This window comes from Chelonoidis abingdonii, chromosome 4 (genome assembly GCF_003597395.2).
Source record: "Chelonoidis abingdonii isolate Lonesome George chromosome 4, CheloAbing_2.0, whole genome shotgun sequence".
NCBI classification, from domain to species: Eukaryota; Metazoa; Chordata; order Testudines; family Testudinidae; genus Chelonoidis; species Chelonoidis abingdonii.
The window spans coordinates 122,415,356-122,438,928 of record NC_133772.1 but is presented as its reverse complement, the minus strand read 5'-3'; the positions used below and the strand labels follow the sequence as shown (position 1 = coordinate 122,438,928).

General features: G+C 40.1%; 1 protein-coding gene across 3 annotated transcripts in view; it reads left to right on the top strand.

Moving 5' to 3' along the window:
* The first annotated feature begins 11,143 nt into the window (after nt 1-11,143).
* Nucleotides 11,144-23,573, top strand: part of TTC7B (tetratricopeptide repeat domain 7B) — a 336,047-nt gene continuing 323,617 nt past the window's right edge. For 2 of the 3 annotated variants that reach the window (XM_032766516.2, XM_032766515.2), the window contains exon 1: nt 11,144-11,586. In XM_032766516.2, coding sequence (XP_032622407.1) covers nt 11,466-11,586 — 121 coding nt within the window. In that variant the 5' untranslated portion in view covers nt 11,144-11,465. The remainder of the gene's footprint in view (nt 11,587-23,573) is intronic. The other variant, XM_075065637.1, reaches the window with a different exon arrangement.

Below are 23,573 nucleotides of genomic sequence, written 5' to 3'. Positions count from 1 at the left end.
AGGTATGGGTCTCCTCTCCTTGTGCTTTGAGATAAACATTTTTCCTTCTTCTCTTCTATCTGGAAATTTATATAGCATTCATCAGTGTAGCATATGAGTGACTAGTGTATTTATTCAGGAAGATTGTGAAATTGCATGACACAAGTATGGGAAAGCTTATTTTTATGTTAGCACTTTTTTTAAAGTAGAAATTGGAATTTTTGAGTGTTGAACAAAAGTTAACTATTTGCTGTTTCTTAAAAATGCTTTACAAACTACTAAAAAAAAAAGAAATATCTATGGAGACAGTGAAGTCCATTTTAGAAATCTATGCTTAAAAACGGCTTAAGAGTAAACAAAATATGCAACCTTGTCCTGATTTTTATACTATTAGTTTTAGGAAATATGATTCAAAGTAAAATGCATTATAGATGAGTTTTTTATATTTTAACCAAATATACTGTAAAGTCAGATACATATTTTTGTTTTCGGGGGTTTATTGAGGCCTGCTATATTAGACCTTATTCTTTTTTATAGCACCCCTATAGATATGCTTATTTTAGTTGTTTGTATAATTCTTAAAAAAAAAAAAAAGGATGCGTGTGTATGGTGTGTAACATTTAGTCATGTAGTTTGCTAATTCATGATATAATATAGTTCTTAACTTCAGTGTCCTTTTTCAAAGGGTATTTCAAATGCTGTAGATATGTACACTTTACATGTAATATAGAGTAAAGCTGATAAAAATTGGATAAAAACATATAATTCTACACCCCTATCCTGGAAACATGTTTATGAGTAACTTGTGTATCTGCAAGTTTGAGGCTAGTTGAGAAATCAAGAGGAAAAAATTCATGCTCTTTGCTATTCCAAGAAAGTAACGTTACCTTTTAAATAATACTATAATTAAGGCTAAGATTTTGTCATGGATATTTTTTGTAAAAGTCATGGACAGGTCATGGGCAATAAAAAAAAAATCATGGGAGCCCATGACTTGTCTTTGACTTTTACTAAAAATATCTATGATTATATGGGAAGGGGCTGGGCAGGTGCGGGGTACCTGAAGTCCAGAGTCTCCACTGCCCTTGGGGGCTCAGAGCTTCAGGGATCCCCCTACCCTCCCATGGCAGCCAGGGGCTGTGTGGGTCCCTCTGCCCTCCTGCAGCAGCTGGGGTCTGTGGGGTTCCCCATGCCCTCCAAAGTGATGGGGAGCTGTGGGGGTCCCTCTGCCCCACCATGGGGTGCTGCAGGGATTCCCCTCCCTTGCCACCATGGCGGGGCTCTGTGGGGGTCCTCTGTATCCCCTGTGGTGGCTGGGGAGCTGCCAAGGTCCCCTGCCCCCCCCAAGGTGGCCAGAAGCTGCAGGGATCCACCTGCCCTCCCCCCACTGCCCATGGTGGCTCGGAGTTTGGGAGCCCACTGCCTCATACAGTTGGGGGTAACTCACAGTTCCCTGCCGTTGTGGAAGCTGGCGGGATCCTGTAGTTTCCAGCCACCAGGGCTGAAGTCACAGAGGTCTTTGGAAGTCACGGATTCTGTGACTTCCGTAATCTCTGTGACAAAATTGTAGCCTTAACTATAATACACACACAAAACTTCTTTGAACCATATACTCCAAAGTTCTTTACAAAAATAGATAATATTAAGTAAGGCAGGTTGGAAAACAAAAACATTTCCTGCAAGAAATTTTAAGCAAAAAATCTTGTTCAAAATTGCAGTAAAATTATTTTTTAATTTTTGCACATGTAGTTTTGAACAGATTAAAAATGAAAATTTTCATTTTGTTTTGACTTAAATTTTTATTTCATTTTTTAAATGAAGCAACTTTTTAATTGAAAATTTGTCTATGTCAATTTGAATTAAAATATTTTGTTTCTGGTTTTTAAACCAAAATAAAATTATAATTTAAGTCTAAATTAAATGTAAAATTTACTTTATTTTCAAAATGTCCATTTGAAATAATTTTCATTTTGAAATTTTCTACAGGGAAACTGATAAAATTAATCAGAATTGACATGTTCTATATTTTTCACTAGAATTTCCCACACAAATTTTAAGCAACTCTAGACTTAGACCCATTTTATAAAGGGGAACTGAAGCACAGAAAGGCTGTGATTTGCCAAAGGCAAGATGGTGGCAGAGACAGAAATAGAACCAGAATTTATGCCTCCTGAGTCTCTCCCTGTTAGTAGTCTCTTCACTGGTAAAAGTCACCTGTGTTTAAAATGCAGACGACCCCAGGTTACACAAACCTGAGTTACGCAAATCCGCACTTATGGAAAAAGTTCTGTAAGCTAGAAATAGGAGGGTTGTTTTTTGTTGGTTTTTTTTTGTGTGTGTGTAATGGTTGGGTATATGTTTCCAACTTATGAAAAATTCGAGTTACACAAGGTGTTCCGGAGTGGAACGCTTGCGTAAGTCGGGGAGCATCTGTATTGACATTAAGAACAAAAGAGTGCAATTGACTTAAAAATTAACCAGACTAAAAGTATCAATTAAGTATTACAAAAGCTAATGTGTGTTAGTTGCCTTAATTCAGCTAGAAAAATAATTTAAATTAGTGGCTTAGTTTAGAAAGATTTTGGAATCTGATGTTTATTTGGAAGTAAAGTGGAGTTTAAAAATGAGCAAAGGTAGAGAGGGTAAATACTGTGGATTTTTTTTATAAAGTTAAGGGCCAAGCCTGTTAATAGCTGCACCCACAAAATTCTTATTGAAATCCATTGACTTCTTTTTTAAATTTGTCTGGATAAAGATGGGAAAGCAGTTTTTCTTCCCCCTATCTCCCGCAGAGGCAAAGGAACCACTAAAACAAAAATCACAGATAAAAGTGCAGACTGGATGCAAAGGTACAATGTATTATACTACTTAATAGAAAGTCATCTTTAATTTTTGGCAACACATTTGGGTTGTTTAGAATATTCTAAGCTTCGGTTCTCCCTAAAATATTTACTCTCATAAATACTCATTTTTGCTGGATTCTTGACCAATTGTTAATTATGTAATTAGTTCTCTTAATAGCAAGATGTTTGGATGTTTAATGAAGGGTAGAGGAGAAAATATAAGAATTTTGATTGTGACCTTGTCTATATTAGAAAGGGTTTGCGAATGTAGCTGCATTTCATAACCACAAAATTGCTATTTTGTCAGCATAGCTTATAACAGTTCCCTGAATGAAATAAGCTCTCTACAATAGCAAATGGTCTTTTTTTGTTTATATAACTGAGCCTACATTTGGACTCTTGCCAACATAGCTGTGTCAGTTAGGGGTTGCTTTTTTTCACATTGCTAACTAGCATAGTTATGCCAGCAAAACTTTTAAGTACAAACCAGGTCTTAGAATTAGGGAACAGGAACAAGGAGAGAAGAGGGAGAAGGGATGGAGCACAGAATTAATGCTAAAGGCAGCAGAGGGTAAAGAAATCTCAGGGTTGGTGTTTGTGTTGTTTAAAGTTATGCCTAAGGGATAGAGAGATGACTACAGCATAAAGAAAACTATTATTTTGTTGAGAGCAGCTTGCCAGTCCTGTTTAAACAAAAATGACAAATCATTTCCCATTTTTTCTGAATGTAATGCAAAGGGAAAGAGCTACATTGACAACCTAGGTTAAGTTACAGAACAGATACAGAATGTACTGCTGTTCAGTACAAATGTCTGCTCACTGACTGGCGGGGGAGCGGCAGCTGTCGATCCCATGCCACGAGGACGTGAAGTAAGTGATTCTAAGTCGATCTAAGATACGCCGACTTCAGCAACGCTATTCTTGTAGCTGAAGTTGCGTATCTTAGATCGATACCCCTCCTCCCCCAGTGTAGACCAGGCATAAGTCTACTGTTGAATCACCAGAGTAACCAGTGTAGATTTGTTCAACATCTTGTCAGTCATTTTGTTGTGAGAATAACATAGATATCTAAGTTGCATGTTATTCATATGTTGTTCTCACAGCAGAATGACTGACCAAGTATTATTATTTTATCAATTACAATTGGGTAATAACAAAGTAAAAGCATCCTGATTTTGTTGTTTGCTAAATCACACACATAGGGTATGTCTGTACTGCCCATGTTACAGCGCGGCCATGGCAGCGCTGTGACATGGGCAGGGTAGTCATACTTTATCGCTGGAGGAGAGCTGTCCCGGTGATTAAAAAACCCCCACCACGAACGGGACGTGGTCGTTTTCTCGCTGGGAGCGTGGCTCTTGGCAATAAAGTGCTGTCTGTACTGGTGTTTTTCAGCATTAAAACTTTTTTGTCGCTCGAGTGTGTTTTTTCACATCCTTGAACGACTAAAGTTTTAGCGCTGAAAGTGGCAGTGTAGACACAGCCTTAGTATCATGTGTTGCAAAGAGCCACAGAAGACACATTAAAGATACATTGCGGCTCATGAGCCTCAGGATGAGTATCACTGTTCTGTATGTATAAATTTGCATTTGGTTATATTAAAATGTATTTAGTTTGAATGGGTCTAAATTATCCAGTGATCCATATCGCTCTGTATGAGTGCACTTTCCTCCTCTTTATTTACCATTCCACACATCTTTGTGTCATCTGGAGATTTTATCAGTAGTGATTTTATATTTCCAGTTCATTGATGAAAATGTTGAATAGTGTCAGGCCTAGTATTGATGCCTGTGGAACTGCACTAAAAACAGACGCATTCAGTGAGGATTCCCCATTGACAACTACTTTTTGAGATCTGTTAATTAGCCTGTTCTTAGTCCATTTAACATGTTGTTTATTGATATTGTGTGGTTCTATTTTTTAATAAGAATGCAGTATTAAGTCAAATGCCTTACAAAAGTCTAAATATACAACATCTATGCATCAGGGGTGTAGCTGTGTTAGTCTGGATCTGTAAAAGCAGCAAAGAGTCCTGTGGCACCTTATGGACTAACAGACGTATTGGAACATGAGCTTTCGTGGGTGAATACCCACTTCGTCGGATGCGTGTCAACATCTATGCAGTTATCTTTGTCAACCAACCTTGTAATATCACCAAAAAATAAATTGGGCTAGTTTGAGAAGATCTATTTTCTATAAAGGCATGTTGACTGGTATTAATTATATTCCTATCCTTTAGTTCTTTATCAGTTGAGTTAGTTTTTCCCTAGTTTTGTATAGAATTGATGTCAGGCTAACCTGCCTATAGTTACTCAGGTCATCCTGCTTGTTCTTTTTGAATATTGGCACAACAATAGCACTGTTTCTGTCTTCTGGAATTTCCTTAGTATTCTAAGATTTATTACAAATTAACATCAGCGAGCCAGAGATCTCCTTGTAGGAGTCTTGGGTTGCAAGTTATTGAGGCCTGCTGATTTAAAAATATTTATTCATAGTAGATGTTCTCTAACATCCTCCTCAGTTACTAATGTAATGGGAACTTACTTTATCAGTAGGTATGATACAAGTACATCATCATGCTTCTTTCCAATTACAGAACAGAAATACTTACAGAACATTTTTGCATGTCTAGTAAAGGGCCATTACCATTGCTGGGATTTCTTTTCTTCGTAATATATTTAAAAACATAGAACTTAATATTACTGTTCAGCTTGCAGTTGGGAACTTGGATTATGCAAATTATTTAAGGCAGGGACTCTCTGTATTTTGTCTTGTGCATTGCCAAGCACATTATCAATGCTCAAGAAGTAATAAAACTAATTATTATGGAGGTAGTCCTCTTAATTTTAAATATCTAGGTCATATAAAAGTGCTCTGCCACTTTGTTGCATATGGTTTTATTTTCTGTGTGTGACAATATTAGTCTGTGTAATACAGCTTATTTTTCTAAAACAATAAAAATCCCCTCTTTCTGCATATTTTTATTAACAAAACCATTGAAAGAATTTCTGGGGGCTGTTAGATTAAATGAGGTAAAAAATTAACAGGATGGCTTTCCAAGTTAGAACCAATGGTCTGTGTCAGTGGTGTCCAACCTGAGGCCTTCAGAGCACTAAATTATGGCTTTCAAGGCTAATTGTATAAAGAAGAAATATTATATTGATTATGAATTGAAAATATATTGACTGAGCCATGCTCTGCAATTTTTAAACTGAACTACTTGAATCAGCCATGTTGCTATGGGGAGGTAATATGGAGCATCCTTCCCCAACTGCCTCATTATTTCTTCTGCAGCCCCATGAGCAGTTTCTGGCATGAACCAGGAGCGTTCTGAGCAGCTACTTGCTATTTTTTCCCTGTTGCAGCTGCTCAGCAGCATCCCCAGTGGCAGTCTGTTTTATTGCAGGGGAGAGAAAAGACTGACTAGTTTCTCCACTGCCTGCTTCCTTGCCAGGCTGTGGGAGGCCCACGGTTAGGGGCGTAGGTGGCTCTGCCTGAGCCTAGGAAAATAAAGTATTGATTGTGATCCCTTGAAAGAGGCTGGACATCAACCTTATCCCTTGCTAGTGTTGACCTTGACGTGCTAACATGTGAAAACTATAAACTGCCTTGTGTTCATCGCATGTTACCTCATGTTGTTTACCACACATTAGCTTATGTGGTAAGAAAATGGTTTGATGCTTCTGAATACAATTTTTGGGTAAGTTCATCTTTTTTCTTAAAAGGGTACAGTCATGTTTAAAACCTCTTTTATACTTTCATTTTAGAAGCTGAAAATAACATCTCTTTCTCTAGCAGTTCTGACCTTTTCCATTTAGAAAACTGCTTTTGCTTGTTTTTTGATGTTGAAATTAATGGCTCTTTTTATCTTGTTCTTTGATAGTGCAGCAAAACTATTGATGATGTGACTATAGCTCTGGAATAGTATTTAAGTGCTATAGAGCTAGCAGTGTCTGCAGAGATAGCAGAATCTGAAACATTTTTTATTGGCCCATTAGTAATAATGGCTATTTGGGTTTTTCTAAATGTCTTGAAGGTGTATTTTATATTTTTATATATATAATATATATTTAGAATCTCAAAGGGCATTTCCCACCATATTATGACAAGCTTAAGATACTGTAGGACAAATATTCTGCCTAAACTATGGAATGTTGACTTTTAATGTATGCTTTTTATTAACTGGTCATTGTTGTAGCCTAACCATTAGTACAGTCTTGTTCCCATTTGGTATGGTTGGCTATGAAAAGGATCTCAATATGATTGTCTTTTGTGTCTGCTACTCCAGTTTAAGAAAAATGACATGAGTACAGCGGGTAAGGTCCCACTTGAAACAGAATATTAAAGAATATATGCTATAGTTGAGATTTTACTGGATTATCGGGCAGTCGTTAAAGAGCTAATCATATTTTTCATTCTTTGGGACCTATTTCTAATGAGTTTTACTTTGTCAACATCTGAACTGTGCTTCCTACTTACATTAGCTATAACTAGCTGTTAAAAGAAGTGCACATTTTTTAAACATCAGAGAATTGGTATGGGGAAGGTAAGTCATGCAGCAGAACTGCAGTAGCGTAGGTAGGGGGGGAGTGGGGCAGCGGCCGCTCTCCCACTGAGCACAAGTGGCACCTTTTTAATTTTGACTCATCCAGCGGCGCTCCGGGTCCCCAGCGGCGCTCTGGGTCTTCGGCGGCACTTAAGCGGCAGGCCCTTCGCTAGCTCCGGGTGTCTTCAGTGGCACTGAAGGACCCGCCACCGAAATGCTGCTGAAGACCCATGGAGCGAGTGAAGGTCCCACTGTGCCGAGGTGCTGCCGAAGACCCGGAGTGCCGCCCCATCAGTAAAAGCACTGCCAGGTGAGTAAAAGTGCTGCAGTGGATGGTGCCTTTTTTTGAGATCGCTCCCCCGTTCCCTCCACCTGGCTACACCACTGAGCAGAAGTATTGGGTGAGCTAGAACCTACAGATTGAGGATTCTGTTGTGAGCAGGTATTTTACATTTTGAAGAGGAGGAAAGATTTTTATGTAAATGTTAATTGTTCAAATTATCTCCTTTTGCAAGGACTTCAGTTGCTTAGCCCACTTACTCAATCTGTGGTGAGGTCAGTTACTAGTGTGTGACTTGTATTTCATTTGTGTGTTATCTCTCTAGATCTGTGAAATTTTTTTTTTAAAGAACATAAGATATTCTGGGGAATGAATAAAAGTTATCTGACCATCAAAGTTCACTTTCTTTTATATTCTAACCTCACAGGATGCCATTTTTAAAAATTATTTTAGTGATTATCAAAGGGGATTTAGATATTTTTAGGTAGCATTACAAAATTTAATATATTATAATAGCTTTTACTGAAATAATATCTTTGTGTAATATTATACAGTTTATATGCAAAGATTTAGTTAATGATAGTAAACAATACCTTGTTCGGCTTGTTTAATTCTAGCTGGGCTAGAACTTAAAAGTGTTAACTTATTGTGTAATGTGGAACTTTGGTTCCTTTGGAATTATTAAGACAGAAGAATGTCAGTCTGTTTTCCTTCTGTTACTGTATATATGCTAAGCAATGTTAATTTCTCTTAAATGCTTTATTACGGTGCTGGTTAGCACTGCCATTCATTAAAGATGAAATAAACAAATCAAGAGGGTTTATACTATGGATTATTTATTGAGAATTGTAAGAAATCAACAGATACTTGTCTAAAAGTTGTAAAGACGTGTATTCTTTTCCAAGTCTTGAAGTTTGTTTTTCTTGTATTTGGCAAGTACTGAATGAGTTGTATCAACTTGACAGCAACAACAGAGTTGAACACTGATTGTGTAGGAACATGCTATCTCGCTTTTTGGATTTCTTTGAAGTGTTTTGTGTGTGAATTTAACTTTAAAAAAGCAGTAAGGGCTTACATTTACCTAATTGTGTGTATGTTCACAGATGTGTTTGTTTTACCTTTAAAAATAAATTTGTCTAAGTGCAAAATCTTGAATTCAGAAGTATGTCATTACAGTTCATTTGACTTCTGGTTTATTTGAACTGTGCTTATCATTATGATCTTCAAAGGTCTGGCTCTTTTAATATAATATGCACATTGCCAAAGTCTTGATTTTATAGTACCACTAACTCTCACTATGATCTAAATTTCCTTTAAACTGTATTTTGACTCTAAAAAACCTGACTGTAAAAATGGTGTTGTGGCATCATGTTTGTCTTTCAGTAATTTCTGTATCAGCTTTACTTAGTTTAGAGAAAAGATACTGCTTCAGTAGGAGTTGAGGGTGCCCAGAACATCACTGAATCACACGTCAACATTCAGTACCATGCTTACTAGAAAAATTAGTCTGACTTCAGTGAGACTTTTGCCTGCATGTAATGAGTGTGGGATCGGTGCCTGCACAGTAAAGGAGCTATTCAGCACTTCAGATGTTCTAGCTGGCCACAAAACAACTTTTAAAATGATAGTCAAAAATTAGGTACAAAGTGGCAAATATTAGCAGAAATTTGACATAGAGTGGAAGGTAAGGAACTGGTTAGGGGCAGGATTTATGCTGGAGTTGACATACCTTAGGTTGAGTTACCACGGGGTCTACACCATGGGAGGGCGACAGGAGAAACTCTTCTGTTGACTTACCCCCCGAACGAGAAGAGTAAGGTAAGAGTACAGGGGTCAACTGGAGAACAATCTGGTGTCGATTTCACAGGTCTTCACTAGACCCATTAAATCAACTGCTGGTGGATCGATCTCAGAGTGTCAATCCCAGCTGTAGTGTAGAGGTAGCCTGAGCCACAGAAGAGTTAAATAACTTGCCCAAGGCCACACAATGCCTCATTGACTGACAGAACAAGGATTAAAATTCTGGAGTGCCTGGCTTCAGGTCCTGTGCTCAGTGCATTATAATTAGATCATGTTTTGTCTCATTTTAAACTCCCAACCGTATTGCTAATGGGCCTTAGTTCTATTGTGGGGGGAGGAAGATGGCAGAGTAGGAGAAGAAAGGGGTTTCTGGCACATTCAGTACTTGGTTTTTCTGCTAAGACTAAATGGAGGTTACTGTTGACAGTGGTGGTGATGTTTTTGTATTATGGATGCATTTATGTAGAATTGGACTGAGACCACTGATTCACTTTGCATTGGCCACAGAGAGACCTAAGGTATTGTACTGGGGCTCAGAAGATCTGAGTGTGATTTCCAGCTCTTCCACAGACTTCCTGTGTCACCTCTGGAAAATCACTTTACAGCAAATCACTTTAGATCAACTTTTCAGAATGTAGCAACTGTGTTTAGATAACTCCATTTACGGGTTCACAGACCTCTCATTTTTAGAAGGCTGAGCTCTTATAACTGACTTAATTAAGGGCTAGAAGTATTCTGTGCCTCTGAAAATGAGGTCAGGATGTCCAAGTTGAGCCTCCTACAAGGGGAGTCGCCTGACAGTCAGAGGCCATTTTTTAAAACTTAGCTGTCAATCTGTGTGTTAGAACTGGGCAAAATGTTTTGGACAAATTATTCCCCCCCCACCCTATAGTAGTTTCAGGTTGAGAAACTATTCTCAAAATTGTCAAATAATTTTGACTGACTTGAATTTTGTTTAATGTTTTGACATGTAAAAAAAACAACCCCTCTTGACATTTAGTTTCAAAGTGTAATCTTGTTTTAATTTATTTGAAGAACCAAAAAAAGTAAATACCTTGTTCTGACTTTAGACTAAGGGCTAGAAAAGATTTGAAGTAGTGCCCACTCCCATTTCAGACTCCTCCAACAATTTACATAATTCCAAGACTCATTCCTCTAATTCATAAATTATTGGCTGCCTTTCTTATTAGCCCATCTTCCCCCCAAGTAATCCATAATGTCAAGACCAGCCCCTTTTCCACTTGATCGTCTGAGGCATTCCTCCCCCGTCCTCTCAGTCAGTTCACTTTGGTGGTTCGCCTCCTTTCCTCAACCCTCAGTTCTTAGACCTCTTCCCTCCTCCTCCTCCTCCGTGCTCGGGGCTGCCTGCGAAGCAAATCCCCGGCCTGATGGCTCCTCTGCGAAGTTGCCCCGCGCCCCAACTCGTCTCTCCACGGCTGCTGCCCTGTACCCAAGCCGGCGCTCCGCCTTCCAGGGCCTCCGGCACCGTTGCGGTAACGAGAGGCAAAGCAGGAGCAGAGCCGGTTTGGGGGGGGGGAAACACTTCAGCCTGGGCAACAAGCGCCTTCGACATGTTCGGCGGGGGAGGCTCGTTAGTGCTGGCTGCACGGGGAAGAATGGGGCACTAAGGCCAGGGGCGGGCTCCCACACTCGGGGGTCGGGTTCGCTCTGCAGTGGGCGGCAGGAAGAGGCGTTAGCCACGGCACTGGCAGGGGAGGGGGCTCTGGTGCAAGCACACGTTTCGAGCCCGGCCCTCAGTGGGCGCCCGGCCGCCATTTCCCTGGCCCGGCGGCCGCCGGGGCGGGCTGTAACCTTCTCTGCCCCCCGCCGCTTTCACCTCGCTGTAGCGCGCTGAGAGCTGAGTGCCCCCTCCCCCACCGTCGTCCCCTGCAGTCCCGAGGCGGCCCGCCAGGGGGCGCTGCTCCCGGCGTTCGGCACCCTGAGCTCGGGCCGCGCAGCCCTCAAGTTCCCCATCCCTCACTGCCGCCGCCGCTGCCGCCCCTCTGGGACTCCGGCCATGGCTACGAAGAAGGCGGGATCGCGGCTGGAGACGGAGATCGAGCGGTGCCGCTCCGAGTGCCAATGGGAGCGGATCCCCGAGCTCGTCAAGCAGCTGTCGGCCAAGCTCATCGCCAACGGTGCGGGGCCGCGCTGGGCCGAGGGGTCGGCATGGGACGGACTGAACGCGGGCGGGAGGAGAGGACGGGAAGCTGATGGGCACCGGCGCGGCCTCGTCTGGGTGTGTGGCGGCTGGGGCTGGCAGGTGCAGCGGGAGGAGGCAGAGGGAATGCATGAGGGAAGGGGTCGGGGGTGCTTCGCTCGCGCGCTGTCGTGGGGTGGGGGGTCCGCGCGCGCTCGCTGCCCTGGGTAGGGCGGGGGTCCTGCATTCCTTGACGCTGTTGTTTTCACGGGTGTTTGAGCCTTGGTTCCCGAAGAGAGATTGTTGCGCGTGTGTTTATAGCGCTAGAGCCGTGTAGCTGTACACGAGCAGCACCCAGCCGCGGAAAGGATGCGTGTATTCTATATGCTTGTGACTCTAGAGTCATGGAAGAATGGGGTTGGAATCATCCCAGCCAGGGCTTTGTCAAGCTGGGCCTTAAAAACCTCTAAGGATGGAGACTCCATCATCTCCCTAGGTAACCCATTCCAGTGCTTCACCAGCCTCCTAGTGAAATAGTTTTTCCTAATATCCAACCTTCTCCATTGCAATTTGAGGCCATTGTTGCTTGTTCTGTCATCTGCCACCACTGAAAACAGCCTAACTCCATCCTCTTTGAACCCCACCTTCAAGTAGTTGAAGGCTGGTGTCTGATCCCTCTCCCACCTCCCACTCTTATCCCTTGGGAAGAAGGTGAGTTGTGGCCTTAGAGGAAGAAATGAAGTCTGTATCTGTAGCTGTAATGAGGAGATTAGAATGGTGGGTAGAGGACTCAGTTTATGTTTATAAGGTGTAACTGACTTTTCAAGGGAGATACTTCTCTGTGTATAAATTAGGCGAATACACTTTGTAGTGGGAGCACTTTGCCTGAAGTGGAGTTCGCTTGTGCTGGAAATATTACAGGCTATCTTACATTTTGAACTGTTGGTGAGACCCATTATTCTGAATCATGAATGTTGTATTTTAAGCTGGTGTTGCATCTTGTGGGATATGCAGGTTGATAATGTACATGGCATTATTAAAACACTTCAGTTTATAATTTCATGCAATACTTAGACAAGTTTGGGTTATTGGTAGAAATACAGTATTTTTAATTACATTTATCAGTGCTGATTTTTAACAAAAGTTAACATTACACATAAGACATTTTTACATAGTATCTTGTACAAACTATCACTCTGATAAATATGTTGGAGTTAAATGGTTACAAAATACAATTTAAAAATTAGAGATGAGAATTTAAGTGATGAAGGGAGAAATAATGTACATCTGATATAAAAATAGCCCATGAGAGATCAAGACCTAGGAAAGCTGTTTCAGTTTTCAAGAGATGTAGAGAGCAGGTTCCTGCATCAACAAAGATAAGATGCCTGTGTTTTGAAACAGGTGTGCATGTAGTGAACTTGGAGGGGTTAGACAAATATGGTCTGTATGGTAGACTGGAGCTGTTTTGTGGAGGACTTGATGAACAGTGATGTGGAACTTGGAGTAGCTATAGAGAAGGTAGTTAAAATAGCAGAGGTGAGCAGTGAAAAAGGCATGGTTCTGAGGATTTCAGTTGCTCACATAGAGGAAGAAAAACCCAACAACCTCTTTCCATCATCTGTAGGTGAACACTTTTTGCAAAACAATCACTCCGTATCTGACCTCTCAGTCCTCATCCTTTAAGGAAAACTGCACAAAACCTTCAAAAGGTAAGCTTGGGAACTTAAATTCATAACTATGCTGGTCACTAAAAAGGATAGACTTCACAGACACTTTGACTTTGTGGTCCATTAAGACAACTTGTAACACACCCAGCTACCCACTGATCCTCCATTGTCATGACTGCAGAAGTGTTAACTGTCCACTGCATTTTAAGGCCTACAACATGTGTGAACCCCTTATGCTTAATGGTCTGTCCCACACCACCTTGTATTTAGTCTGAATGTTCTTATTTCCCTCTTCAGGCTTGAAAAAGAGCTCTGTAAAGATCCACCAACAGAAGTTGGTCTGGTCAAAGATATTATCTGACTCCCCCTTGTGTGTGTCATATCCTGGGACCATCATGGCTACAACGACACTGCAAACAACAAATGTGTTGGGCAGTGTTGCAGAAGTGATGATAGGCAGCTTTGCACACCACAAGAAATATGGGAAGAGGGAGAAATTTCAGGATCAAGGTTGACAGAAATACACATGGTGAATGCACTCTGATTCAAAGGGAGAGAGAAAAGAAAGATGGAGTTGAATGTTGATTGTTGTTTCTCTTGTTCAAGACAAGCAATTCATTTTGAAGATATTTAAGTGAATCAACTTGATACTAAGCCATAAATTAATGCGTTACAAGATAAACACAGGTGGAAAGTGGAGGAGTCATTAAAGGTGTTAGGTCAGTGGCTCTCAAACTTTTGTACTGGTGATGACTTTCACACGGCAAGCCTCTGAGTGCGACCCTCCCCTTATAAATTAAAAACATTTTTTTATAGATTTAACACCATTATAAATACTGGATGCAAAGTGGGGTTTGGGGTGCAGGCTGACAGCTTGTGACCGCCCCCCCTGTATAATAACCTCGTTACGACCTCCAGTTTGAGAAACCCCTGTGTTAGGTGATGGTGATGTTCTGTTGAGTATCTTTGCAATAAAAGCAAGTGTTAAAAATACAGTAAAAAGAAAGGATGGTAGGGAAAATAAAGCTTACAGGTGAACCTTATGGGACTCCATAGAGAAGGAGTCATCATTAGGTATACAGAGAAGAGTTCAATAGGAGCCTTCACAGGAGAGAAGGTAACTTGTACATGCTGCTGGGCTTTGACTGAAGATACAAACGCTTTTGGGACCTGGGTTTACTAAACCCAGAATATAGGAGCTTTCTCTTAAGGGAGCCCTCCTGTTATGTTAATTGCCCAGTCTTTAATAATGTTGTAAATGTATAGTCTATGTGCAGCTGTAACTCTGTTTTAATTAAGCTCTTGTTTTGGAATTTCTTTTGTTGCTCTAGACAACTTTTTATGTGTGAAAAATTGATGTAGATAGTAGTTTGCTACTTTTTTGTCTAGATTATATTTATATAAAACCATAGATGTGTATGATGGAGATGATTATAGGAGATGTGTTAGAGAACAAAGAATCGGTTCCCATCCCTATTGGCATGGTGAAACCGATGGACATAGAGAAACCTGGAGGGCAAATTAGTAGAAGTAGGGTGAAATAGTTCAGGCTAATACAGTACCTTTAGAAGCGAAGTTGGAGATTAAATCTCAGGAGCCATAGGAAGAGTGAAAAGAGGAAGTTAGCAGTGCAGAAGCTACTAGCAGTCTGCAGATAGGAAAAGGAAAACCCAGGATGGCATCACAGATGGTGAAATTAAGTGTTATCATAGAGGAGGCAACTAGTGATGTAAAGAATAAAATGAGCAAAGGGGAAGGAGATATCCTCTCCTCTGTTTGTGTGCGCCCTTGATATTAAAGAGGAACTGTAATTGTTCAGGGACTAAAAAATACGGTGTCACGAGTGACACAAGTAGCTAGTGCCCGGGATGTAGTAATCTCTAGGTTACAACAGAGAGAGAGATACAACCACCAATGAATGCAATTCCTACTCCTTCACCCAATGTTACATTGGCGCCGTATAAATCAGAAGACTCAGCCCCTTTGAGTGAACACTTATTGGCATTTTGGGCAATCATCAACATTGCCCAGGTCCCTAGAATTTTGTGGACCTTCTACGCCGCCTTGGTATATGCTGGTATCACCTGGTGTACTGGTAAAACACCCTGTTGCACCAGATCTTAATGGACTGAAAAATGTCCCACGTCAGTGTGGAAATGCTTTAAGTGTAAGATGTAAAGGGTTTATGGAAAGTTATCCTGCTCATCCAGGATTATTTCAAGAGAAAAGTTCTACCAAAATTTACATTTTTCTTATTAGAGCTATTAGAAGAAGTCAAAACATAAAAATTAAAAATTCGAGCTCAAACAAAAGCCCAGATCCCAGTCTGGAAAGAGAATCCTCAGATTCTAATTCTAATTACCTGTACCAATTGTTACAAATATTAAGACCCTAGATCTGGTAGCTAAGCAAGTAGGAATGATGACGGATTCTTCGGTTGCAATGCATGCACAATGCGTACAAGAAACAGCAAAAGTGTTTGGCTTACAAAGGAAAGATTGGGTTAAAATCTTACAACTCACAGTGAATCGAGCATTATAAAGTACTTTGCCACCTGAGTTTAGGGTAGGAAAGAGATCTTTTAAACACACAATGGCCCTATTAAAACATAATCAGCATCCGGGGCAAGCTGGAGTGGCCATCCTTTCTAACCTAAAGCGGAAACTTAGTAAGTCCCCACATCAGTTTCACCTGCGGTTAAGTGCAGCATGGCACAGTTGCATAAAAGAGAAAACAAATGAGCCATCATGCATTAGTTTGTTGATCAATAACTCTCTTCCCCATTTGCAGGAAAAGGTTAACATGCATATAAATAATAGAACTTCTTTAAAGGAGGCATTAGCCTTACTGGCCAAGGCATATTCTCAGGGAGGCCCTAAAATAAGTCGCCGTGAAGCCCCTGTTGCAATACTTCAGGAACCATGAGCTAATCCCACTGTGAGGATTAAGGGGCCCCCAGGGTTAGCCTGCAGTGTTCCTAAATTCCGTAGGTACCAGCGTTGGTAGAATGACCTTAACCCACATCATTATACTGGCCCTTCAAGTGGGCGTGTCGCTTGACAGGGTTATGTGTTTGTACTCCATGTAGTGGCCTGGGACTGTGTTCCTTTCTTTTCAGATGTCGCCCAAAACAATTCACGCCTGCAGAGATCCACCTCCCCACAGAAATGAGGACTCAGTTGTAATAAGCTTTAAGACACTGCAGCAAATGGTTAAGGCTCAATAATGGAATATCTGGGAACTCCGAGCACGTGTGAATGAACTAATAACGGAAGGCCAAGGCCCAGCATCCTCAAACCATCCAGTGCTCTCTGTTGACCCATTTCCTTCTCTCCGGTGGTCAGCCTCTCCTCCTCCAGAGTTGGCTTCCTCTGAAGAGATAGAAGGAAAACCCATAGATTATTTGTCTGCATGCTCAACAGTTACTCGGCATAACGCCATCCAGCCCCAGGCGTAGTCATATCCCCTTTAGGCTGGGATGCAAGTATCTGCAGTGATAGGGGGCCTCCACAGGAATTTTATTATAAATACTGGGGCAGCAATTAGGATTATACATGTCAAGGATCCTAGATCATCTTCTCTGTCGTCAGGGCATACAAAAACAGTTTCAGCTTTTGCAAGCAATCAAGTTACCACCACACTTTCTAAACCTATTAAAGTACAGATAGGTCACCTAAGAAAGGTTCATACCTTTGCGTTAATGAACTTAGGAAACCCGGGAAATTGCCTATTAGGAACTAATTTCCTATACAAACAGGAATGTGTTCTTAATTTGGTTAACCAATTGTTGTGTCTTACTGTATAACAGGCAAAGGATAACTCACCAGTTATCATACCTGAGTGTGGCATGGTGTCTCCAGTGGGGAACTCTGAACTTGAGGGGATCATTTGAACAAAATATTAACTAATCATGCAGACCAACCTGAGTTACAGGCTTTACTTGGCAAGTATGCGGATGCCTTTGCTAAATGCAAACATAATTGCATTTGTTTGGCAATGCATGTATGGCAGTCACTGTTGTTGTGGAAGAAGGGGAGATATTAGCCCCAAAAGAATATCCTTTCCCAAACTATCCAAACCCATACATAGGAAAGACTATCAAGTCTTTACTGACACAGGGAGTACTACGTAAGCGTACTTCCACTGCCAGTTCCTCTATTTGACCTGTAAAAAAACCCAAATGGTTCTTGACATCTCGCAATTAATTACAGATGCCTGAATCAGTCACACCCACTTGTGCCTCTGCAGTGGACAAGATACCAGATATAATCAAGTCCTTTAATCCAGAGGCTGTATGGTTTACTGTCCTTAACATCAGTAACAGCTTTTGGACATTACCATTGGCCTGCATTTCACAGCATTGTTTTGCATTTAGTTTCCAGGGGGGTCCAATATTCCTGGACACATTTAACCCAGGGGTATAAAAATTCTCCAGCTTTATTCAATGCGCAAATAAGGTGGGTACTGTTGCAATTTTCTAAACCAACTGTTCTGTTTCAATACGTAAATAACCTTTGTTTGGCAGCATGGACCAAAAAGGAGAATTTGAAAAGCTCCTGCAGATCCTAAAGCAGGGCTAAAATGCAGTCCGGCCAAGGCCCAGCTAATGGCCAACCGTGTCTCTTTCTTAGGCCTCACCCTGACAAAATGAGGTAGAACCCCAGCACAACAAAAAGTGAATGTAATCCAAACATTGCCTTTACCACAGGACCCAGCGGCTTTAAAATCCTTTTAACTGGGTACCACAGGGATTTCATTCCCAATTTTATTTCCATTGCAGGTCCCTTGTACCAACTGTCTTAAAAAAAACATGTTCAGTGGAAATGGACTGAGCAACACATGGAAGCAGTATCCCAGCTAAAAGAGGCCGTTGTCAAGGCCCTGTTGTTGATCACTCTATATCCTAAGATACCCTATCATCTGAAGCTAGCAGTGAGTGTTAATGTGTTAGCGGCTGTGGCTTCACCAAAAAAAAAAGCCATGGAAAAAATCAAACCTGTGGTCTATACCTCATGTTTAATGTCATCAATTAAACTTAAGTATGGCAATTGTAAAAAAGTGCCTACTGGCCACCAGTTGGGTCATACAATGCTTTTCTTTTCTGATTGGCTTCAGCTCGATCATATTACACTCATCGCAAACTCCCCTTCAGTTCTTACTGTCTAATAGGGTAAAAGATGAGCAAGTCTCAAATCCTCGCTTAGCCCACTGGGCATTGCTGCTGCAAGAAAAAAATATTGCAGTAAAACCTGTTAGAACACCATCTTTGTTACCAGCTTCCCTACGGTACCAAGGGAAACCACATGTATATCCCAATCTTAAATCAATTAAAACTAAGGGAGGAGGAAAAACAAAAGCTTTTCCAACCATTAATCCAGGAAACAGATTCCGTTAAAGGTATCTTTTCTTTGCTAACAGTTCTAGTTATTACCATCAAGGCAACCTTATATCAGATTTGGAATCTGTGCAGTTCCTCCCGAGAAAAAAGAAGAACCTTGGAAGAAGGCATAGTTATGCATTCCACATTTGGCTCAATATGCTAAATTAGCAGCGGTGGCTTGTGTGTTGGAATACTTTGTGCAGTTCTCCAGCACCACCACATACCAAAGTATCTATCTGTTTTCAGACTCCACATGGGTATGCAGCTCTCTCACAAAGTTTCTACCACGTTGGGAAACAGGTGAGCCATCAGAAGATGTGAACACATTTGTTAGGTATGCATCACTGGTTAAATACATCCACTAGTTCGCAAGAACAATCATTGTTCCAGGGTGGCCAGTTAAAGTAAATAAAAATAAAAGCTCACTAAAAATTAGAACCCTATGCTACAAAAAATGGAAAAAAAATGGAGAGGCTAATAAATTAACCCCCAAAAAAGCCCAATCAGGAAAATTCAAAAAAAAAAAAATCAGAAATATTCTCTTACTACCCTTAGTCCCAAATGCCCTATTGCCGCTACTAAAATTGTTTAGGCTAACATACTGGATTTAAAAAAATGCAAAAATAGAATAAAAACATAGTGAAAGTAATCCAAAACAAAAGAAAGAGTCGCTAACAGTAAATCCTTTCTACAAAAAAATATAAGCAGCATTTTCAGGTAGCAAATGAAGTTCTCATGTATACAGGAGGTCCTTTCCCTGTATGGGTAGTTCCAGCTCACTTATGGAGGAAAATAATGTACATGGTTCATGACACTCCTGCAGAAGAACACCAAGTAGTGCAGAAAACTGTCCAGTGTCTTGCATCTGTGGAATGGTGGTCACTTCTTAAAATGAACGTGCAACAATATTGTAATAACTGTCTGGCATGTACCCAGGCCAGTCCAACTCCATCCAAAAGAAATGCGCCATTAAAATCTCAGGTGTATGAAGTTCCTTGGATGGCTTTGCAGATTGACTTTTTAGGTCCTTTTTTCAAGGACTTAGAGAGGTAACCAGTACCGGTTAGTAGTTATCAGTCCTTTTTCAAAGTAGGTAGAGGCATTTCCTCTTAAGGCCAATGCTGCAAAAGCCACCACCAAGATCCTAGTAGAGGAAGTCTTCTCTCAGTGTGGGATCCCTGTAAAAGTAAAATCAAATCAGGAATAACATTTCACTAGACAGTTCTTTAGGGACGGCCTTAAATTAATGGAAGTCCCACAAAATATACACGTCCCATACAGACCACAGTCTTTTGAGACGGTGAAACAAACCAATCAAACTATAAAAGTAATGTTAAGAAAGCTGGTTAATGCCAATGGGCATAACTGGGACACACTCATGCCTCTAATGCCTTTAATGGCATTGAGAGTGACACTGGCTGCATCTACTAATAAGATACCCTTTGAAGTAATAACAGGCCAAACGATGCAATTACCAAAACATTTAATTTGGCACATTAGTGGCACTCAATTAAAAAATAAAAATAAAAATGAATACCTACCTGTGGAATCTGCAGGAACATTTAAATCAGGTCCACTTGCCAACGCTGGTACCTAGGGAGTTTAGGGAGCTGCTAAATTGGGAAAATCCAGACAAAAGGCAAAGGCCTACTTTAACAAAAAACAAAAAGAGAATACTTGGAAGGTTAAAGACCAAGTAATGCTGTTATCATTTAAAGCACCAAAGCATGGGCTGTGTAACCGATGAATCGGACTCTTCTGAGTCATCAAAAAACTCAGTTCAGCAGTGTATAAAATTAGAATAACAAATGCAAGCGTAATAAAAATAAAATCTACCATGCTAATCAGTTAAAGTTGTATCAATCATTCAGGTTGCAAAAGCAGCTTCCTCTTCAGAACTTAAGTGAACAACATCCAACAAAATCGCAACAGCTAAAGTCCAGCAAACTGTAACCATAAAATGAACATTCATATTTCTAATGTACTACACCCTTATTATTGCTCTAAGGGTAAAACTAAGTCAAAATCACAAACTTGAAACTGAACTGTTATAACCCCATAAAACCAGATGACACGGTTGTGCTTAATTGACTGAGCATGTAAAACAAAACATACCAATGCCAAAGAAAGGACTATTACACTCAACCCAAAACTTATCCACAGTCCTATCCACCAGGTTAAGGAAATTAAAGGGAAAGATGTCACCTTTAAATATCAGGTGTTTAAAGTAATCTTGTTGCCATCCAGTGGCTGGAAAAAAATTTGGCCCTTAAATAATAACTCAAAGGGGGAAGAATGTAAAACCTATACCTCCTCACCAACAAATTCAATTTCCCTAAAACACAAAATATCTTATAAAACTTAAAAAAACAAAGCCATTTGTAATAATCTAATAACGGGGGGGCGCGGAAGTTTAAGCTTACATAATTAAATATACGAATAAAAAACAATATAAAGTGCTCATTATAGCTACTTTTCAAACCAAATCAAAAAGCAAAAAAATGTATTAAATGTAAAATTTATACATAAGGTTCGAAATCCAATTATTATCTATAGTTATAACAATCCAATACTAAATAATATAACTTGTCCAATGAATAACTCAGAACCAGCTAGTGGTCTCACCACAACGCCAATAATAGGGAAAGTAATTAATCAGGTTTGGTATATGAATACTCCTGTAGCGTTAAATTTGTCTAATTAGTATCTATAAAAATTTAGCTATTGTCAGCATACCAAAGTGACTTCCTTTTTCTCAATACGACTTGTGGATAGGATTGCAGTCTGTCAACAGCAAGTGCAGAATATTGTTCTGTTGGGGGTGGATAATAAAATTCATAAACCATATACCTTGAGAAGAAAGCGTAGCTTAAAACTTTTTGAAAGTTTAGGATCCCTAACAGAACTATTTGGTTCAGAAGTGTTAATTTGAAACCAAGCAAATATGTAAAAAATTCACAAACATATAAATTATGTGTTACAAAAGGAAGCCAACCAAGTAGTCAATTCAATGTTACAGGAAATAAAGGGATTGCCACAGAAAAAGCAATTTACTGTTTTATAACGTGCATGACATAGCCCAACTATTTAATAAGACCCAACGTAAAATTAATCAGCTAATTGCTTTAAACAATAATCGGCACAGGAATCAAATTTAAAAAAAAATGCTCTGCATATTGGAGATGCGTTGTATATGTAATTACTAATACATTACAATCCTTAAGATTGAAAAAGGTGCCTAACCTAATTAAAAATAAGCAACTATTAAGTTGATACTGTCCCAAATGTTTTCAAAGGCTGAAAAAAACCCAATCCAAATGTTTGAATTCATGCCAGCATTTATCAGAGGGTGTTATTAAAAAAAAAATGAAATATGACACCTCAGCTCAACCGAAACGGTTGTTCTCTTTCTAAAAATTGTATAATGGCATGATCGTTTTATGTCTGTGATTCACAGTCTCGTTAAACCCAAACAAGAATGTGTACAGGGAATTGATAGCTGGCCATTCTATAGGTCACTTAAAAGGCGACATCTATAGGGAACGCATTAATGCACTTCCCTTGGTGGTCTATGACACTCCAACTCAGACCTGAAAAGTACCACAAATGGCCTGTTGCTCTAAAAAAGGGCCTCAGTATATCCGTAGGTGTAACGTGTTTAAACAGACACTGTTTTGTGTGAACTGCAGGGAAAAAAATTACAAAATTCATCATTGTCATTCTTGGTAAGGCTGACCAAGTGAAAAAGTCCAATGAGAAGGGTCACCTGTGTTGAAAATAGCCAGTTTTGCGTGGTTACCAGTCAAAAAAGATACCAATATGGTCCCTTAGAGTGTCCTTCACAGAGCCAAATGTTTGTTTTACTCCAAAGGGAGTCAAGCTATTTCCCCTGTTCCCACTTTCAAAAACATCACCGTTATCCAGTCCGACTCAGCCTATCAGGATTTAACTATCGAAAGTACACCCACCTTTGTTGTCTATGTGCCCCCAAGTAGGGTTCCAGCGAAAGTCATTATTGGCTCGTAAAAAAACCGGCCTCACACAGATTACTAACGATATGGACAAAGCCAAACAAGCTATTACCCAGTTAATAAATAAGGGTAAGAAGCCTGCAGCAACTGCCGGGGAAAATTTTGAATTGAAAGAATGGGTTATTATCCAAGGAATTGCAGTTGAAATTTATTTCCTTCTTTTAGGATGGCTGTGGTATAAATCCAACTGGCCCAGGCAGAAACCTAAACCGGCACCAAATGTTAAGAAAAATAAATATGTATACATGGTGCCCACTCCAAAAACGTGCCAGGGTCCAAAATACCATCTTTATAATACCCTTCCTCCACCTTAACCGAGGGAAAATAGCGTTAACACTGTCTCCACAGATACTTAACCACCTACATCTGTAGCTATGTGACGGGGTTCATTGACGTAAACCATCCCCTCAAAGAGGGACATGTCGCCTATAGAATTAACCTGCCTACTTGCATATATATATCTTTTTGTATAGTTTAAGTATTTGGTTTATTGTTATAAATTTATATTAAAGTAAGTTTGGCTGTAACGCAAGCAACCTACACACCATATCCTGTATGTTAAGCTAAGGCAAAGTTAGTGCATCTGTTTCTGAAACCTTTCACCCAAATAGCAAAATCAACACCCATACATATGTCTGAGACCTTTAACCTAAATAAATAAATAGTGGTAGAATGGCATAGTGGGTTTCCAAGTCTGTACCCTCAAACTTAACAGGTGCACCACAAGGAAAGAATCAAAATAACCAGGAAAACAAAAATAACGTGTGTTTATAAGCAAATGTCATTAATATGTATGTATATGTCATCAATATCTACAAGCATACTAGCCTATGGAGTAAGTGTTCCCCAACATTTTTGTGGGTAAAAAATGAAGTATAGGTATAGAAGAGAGAATTTCAGGCAC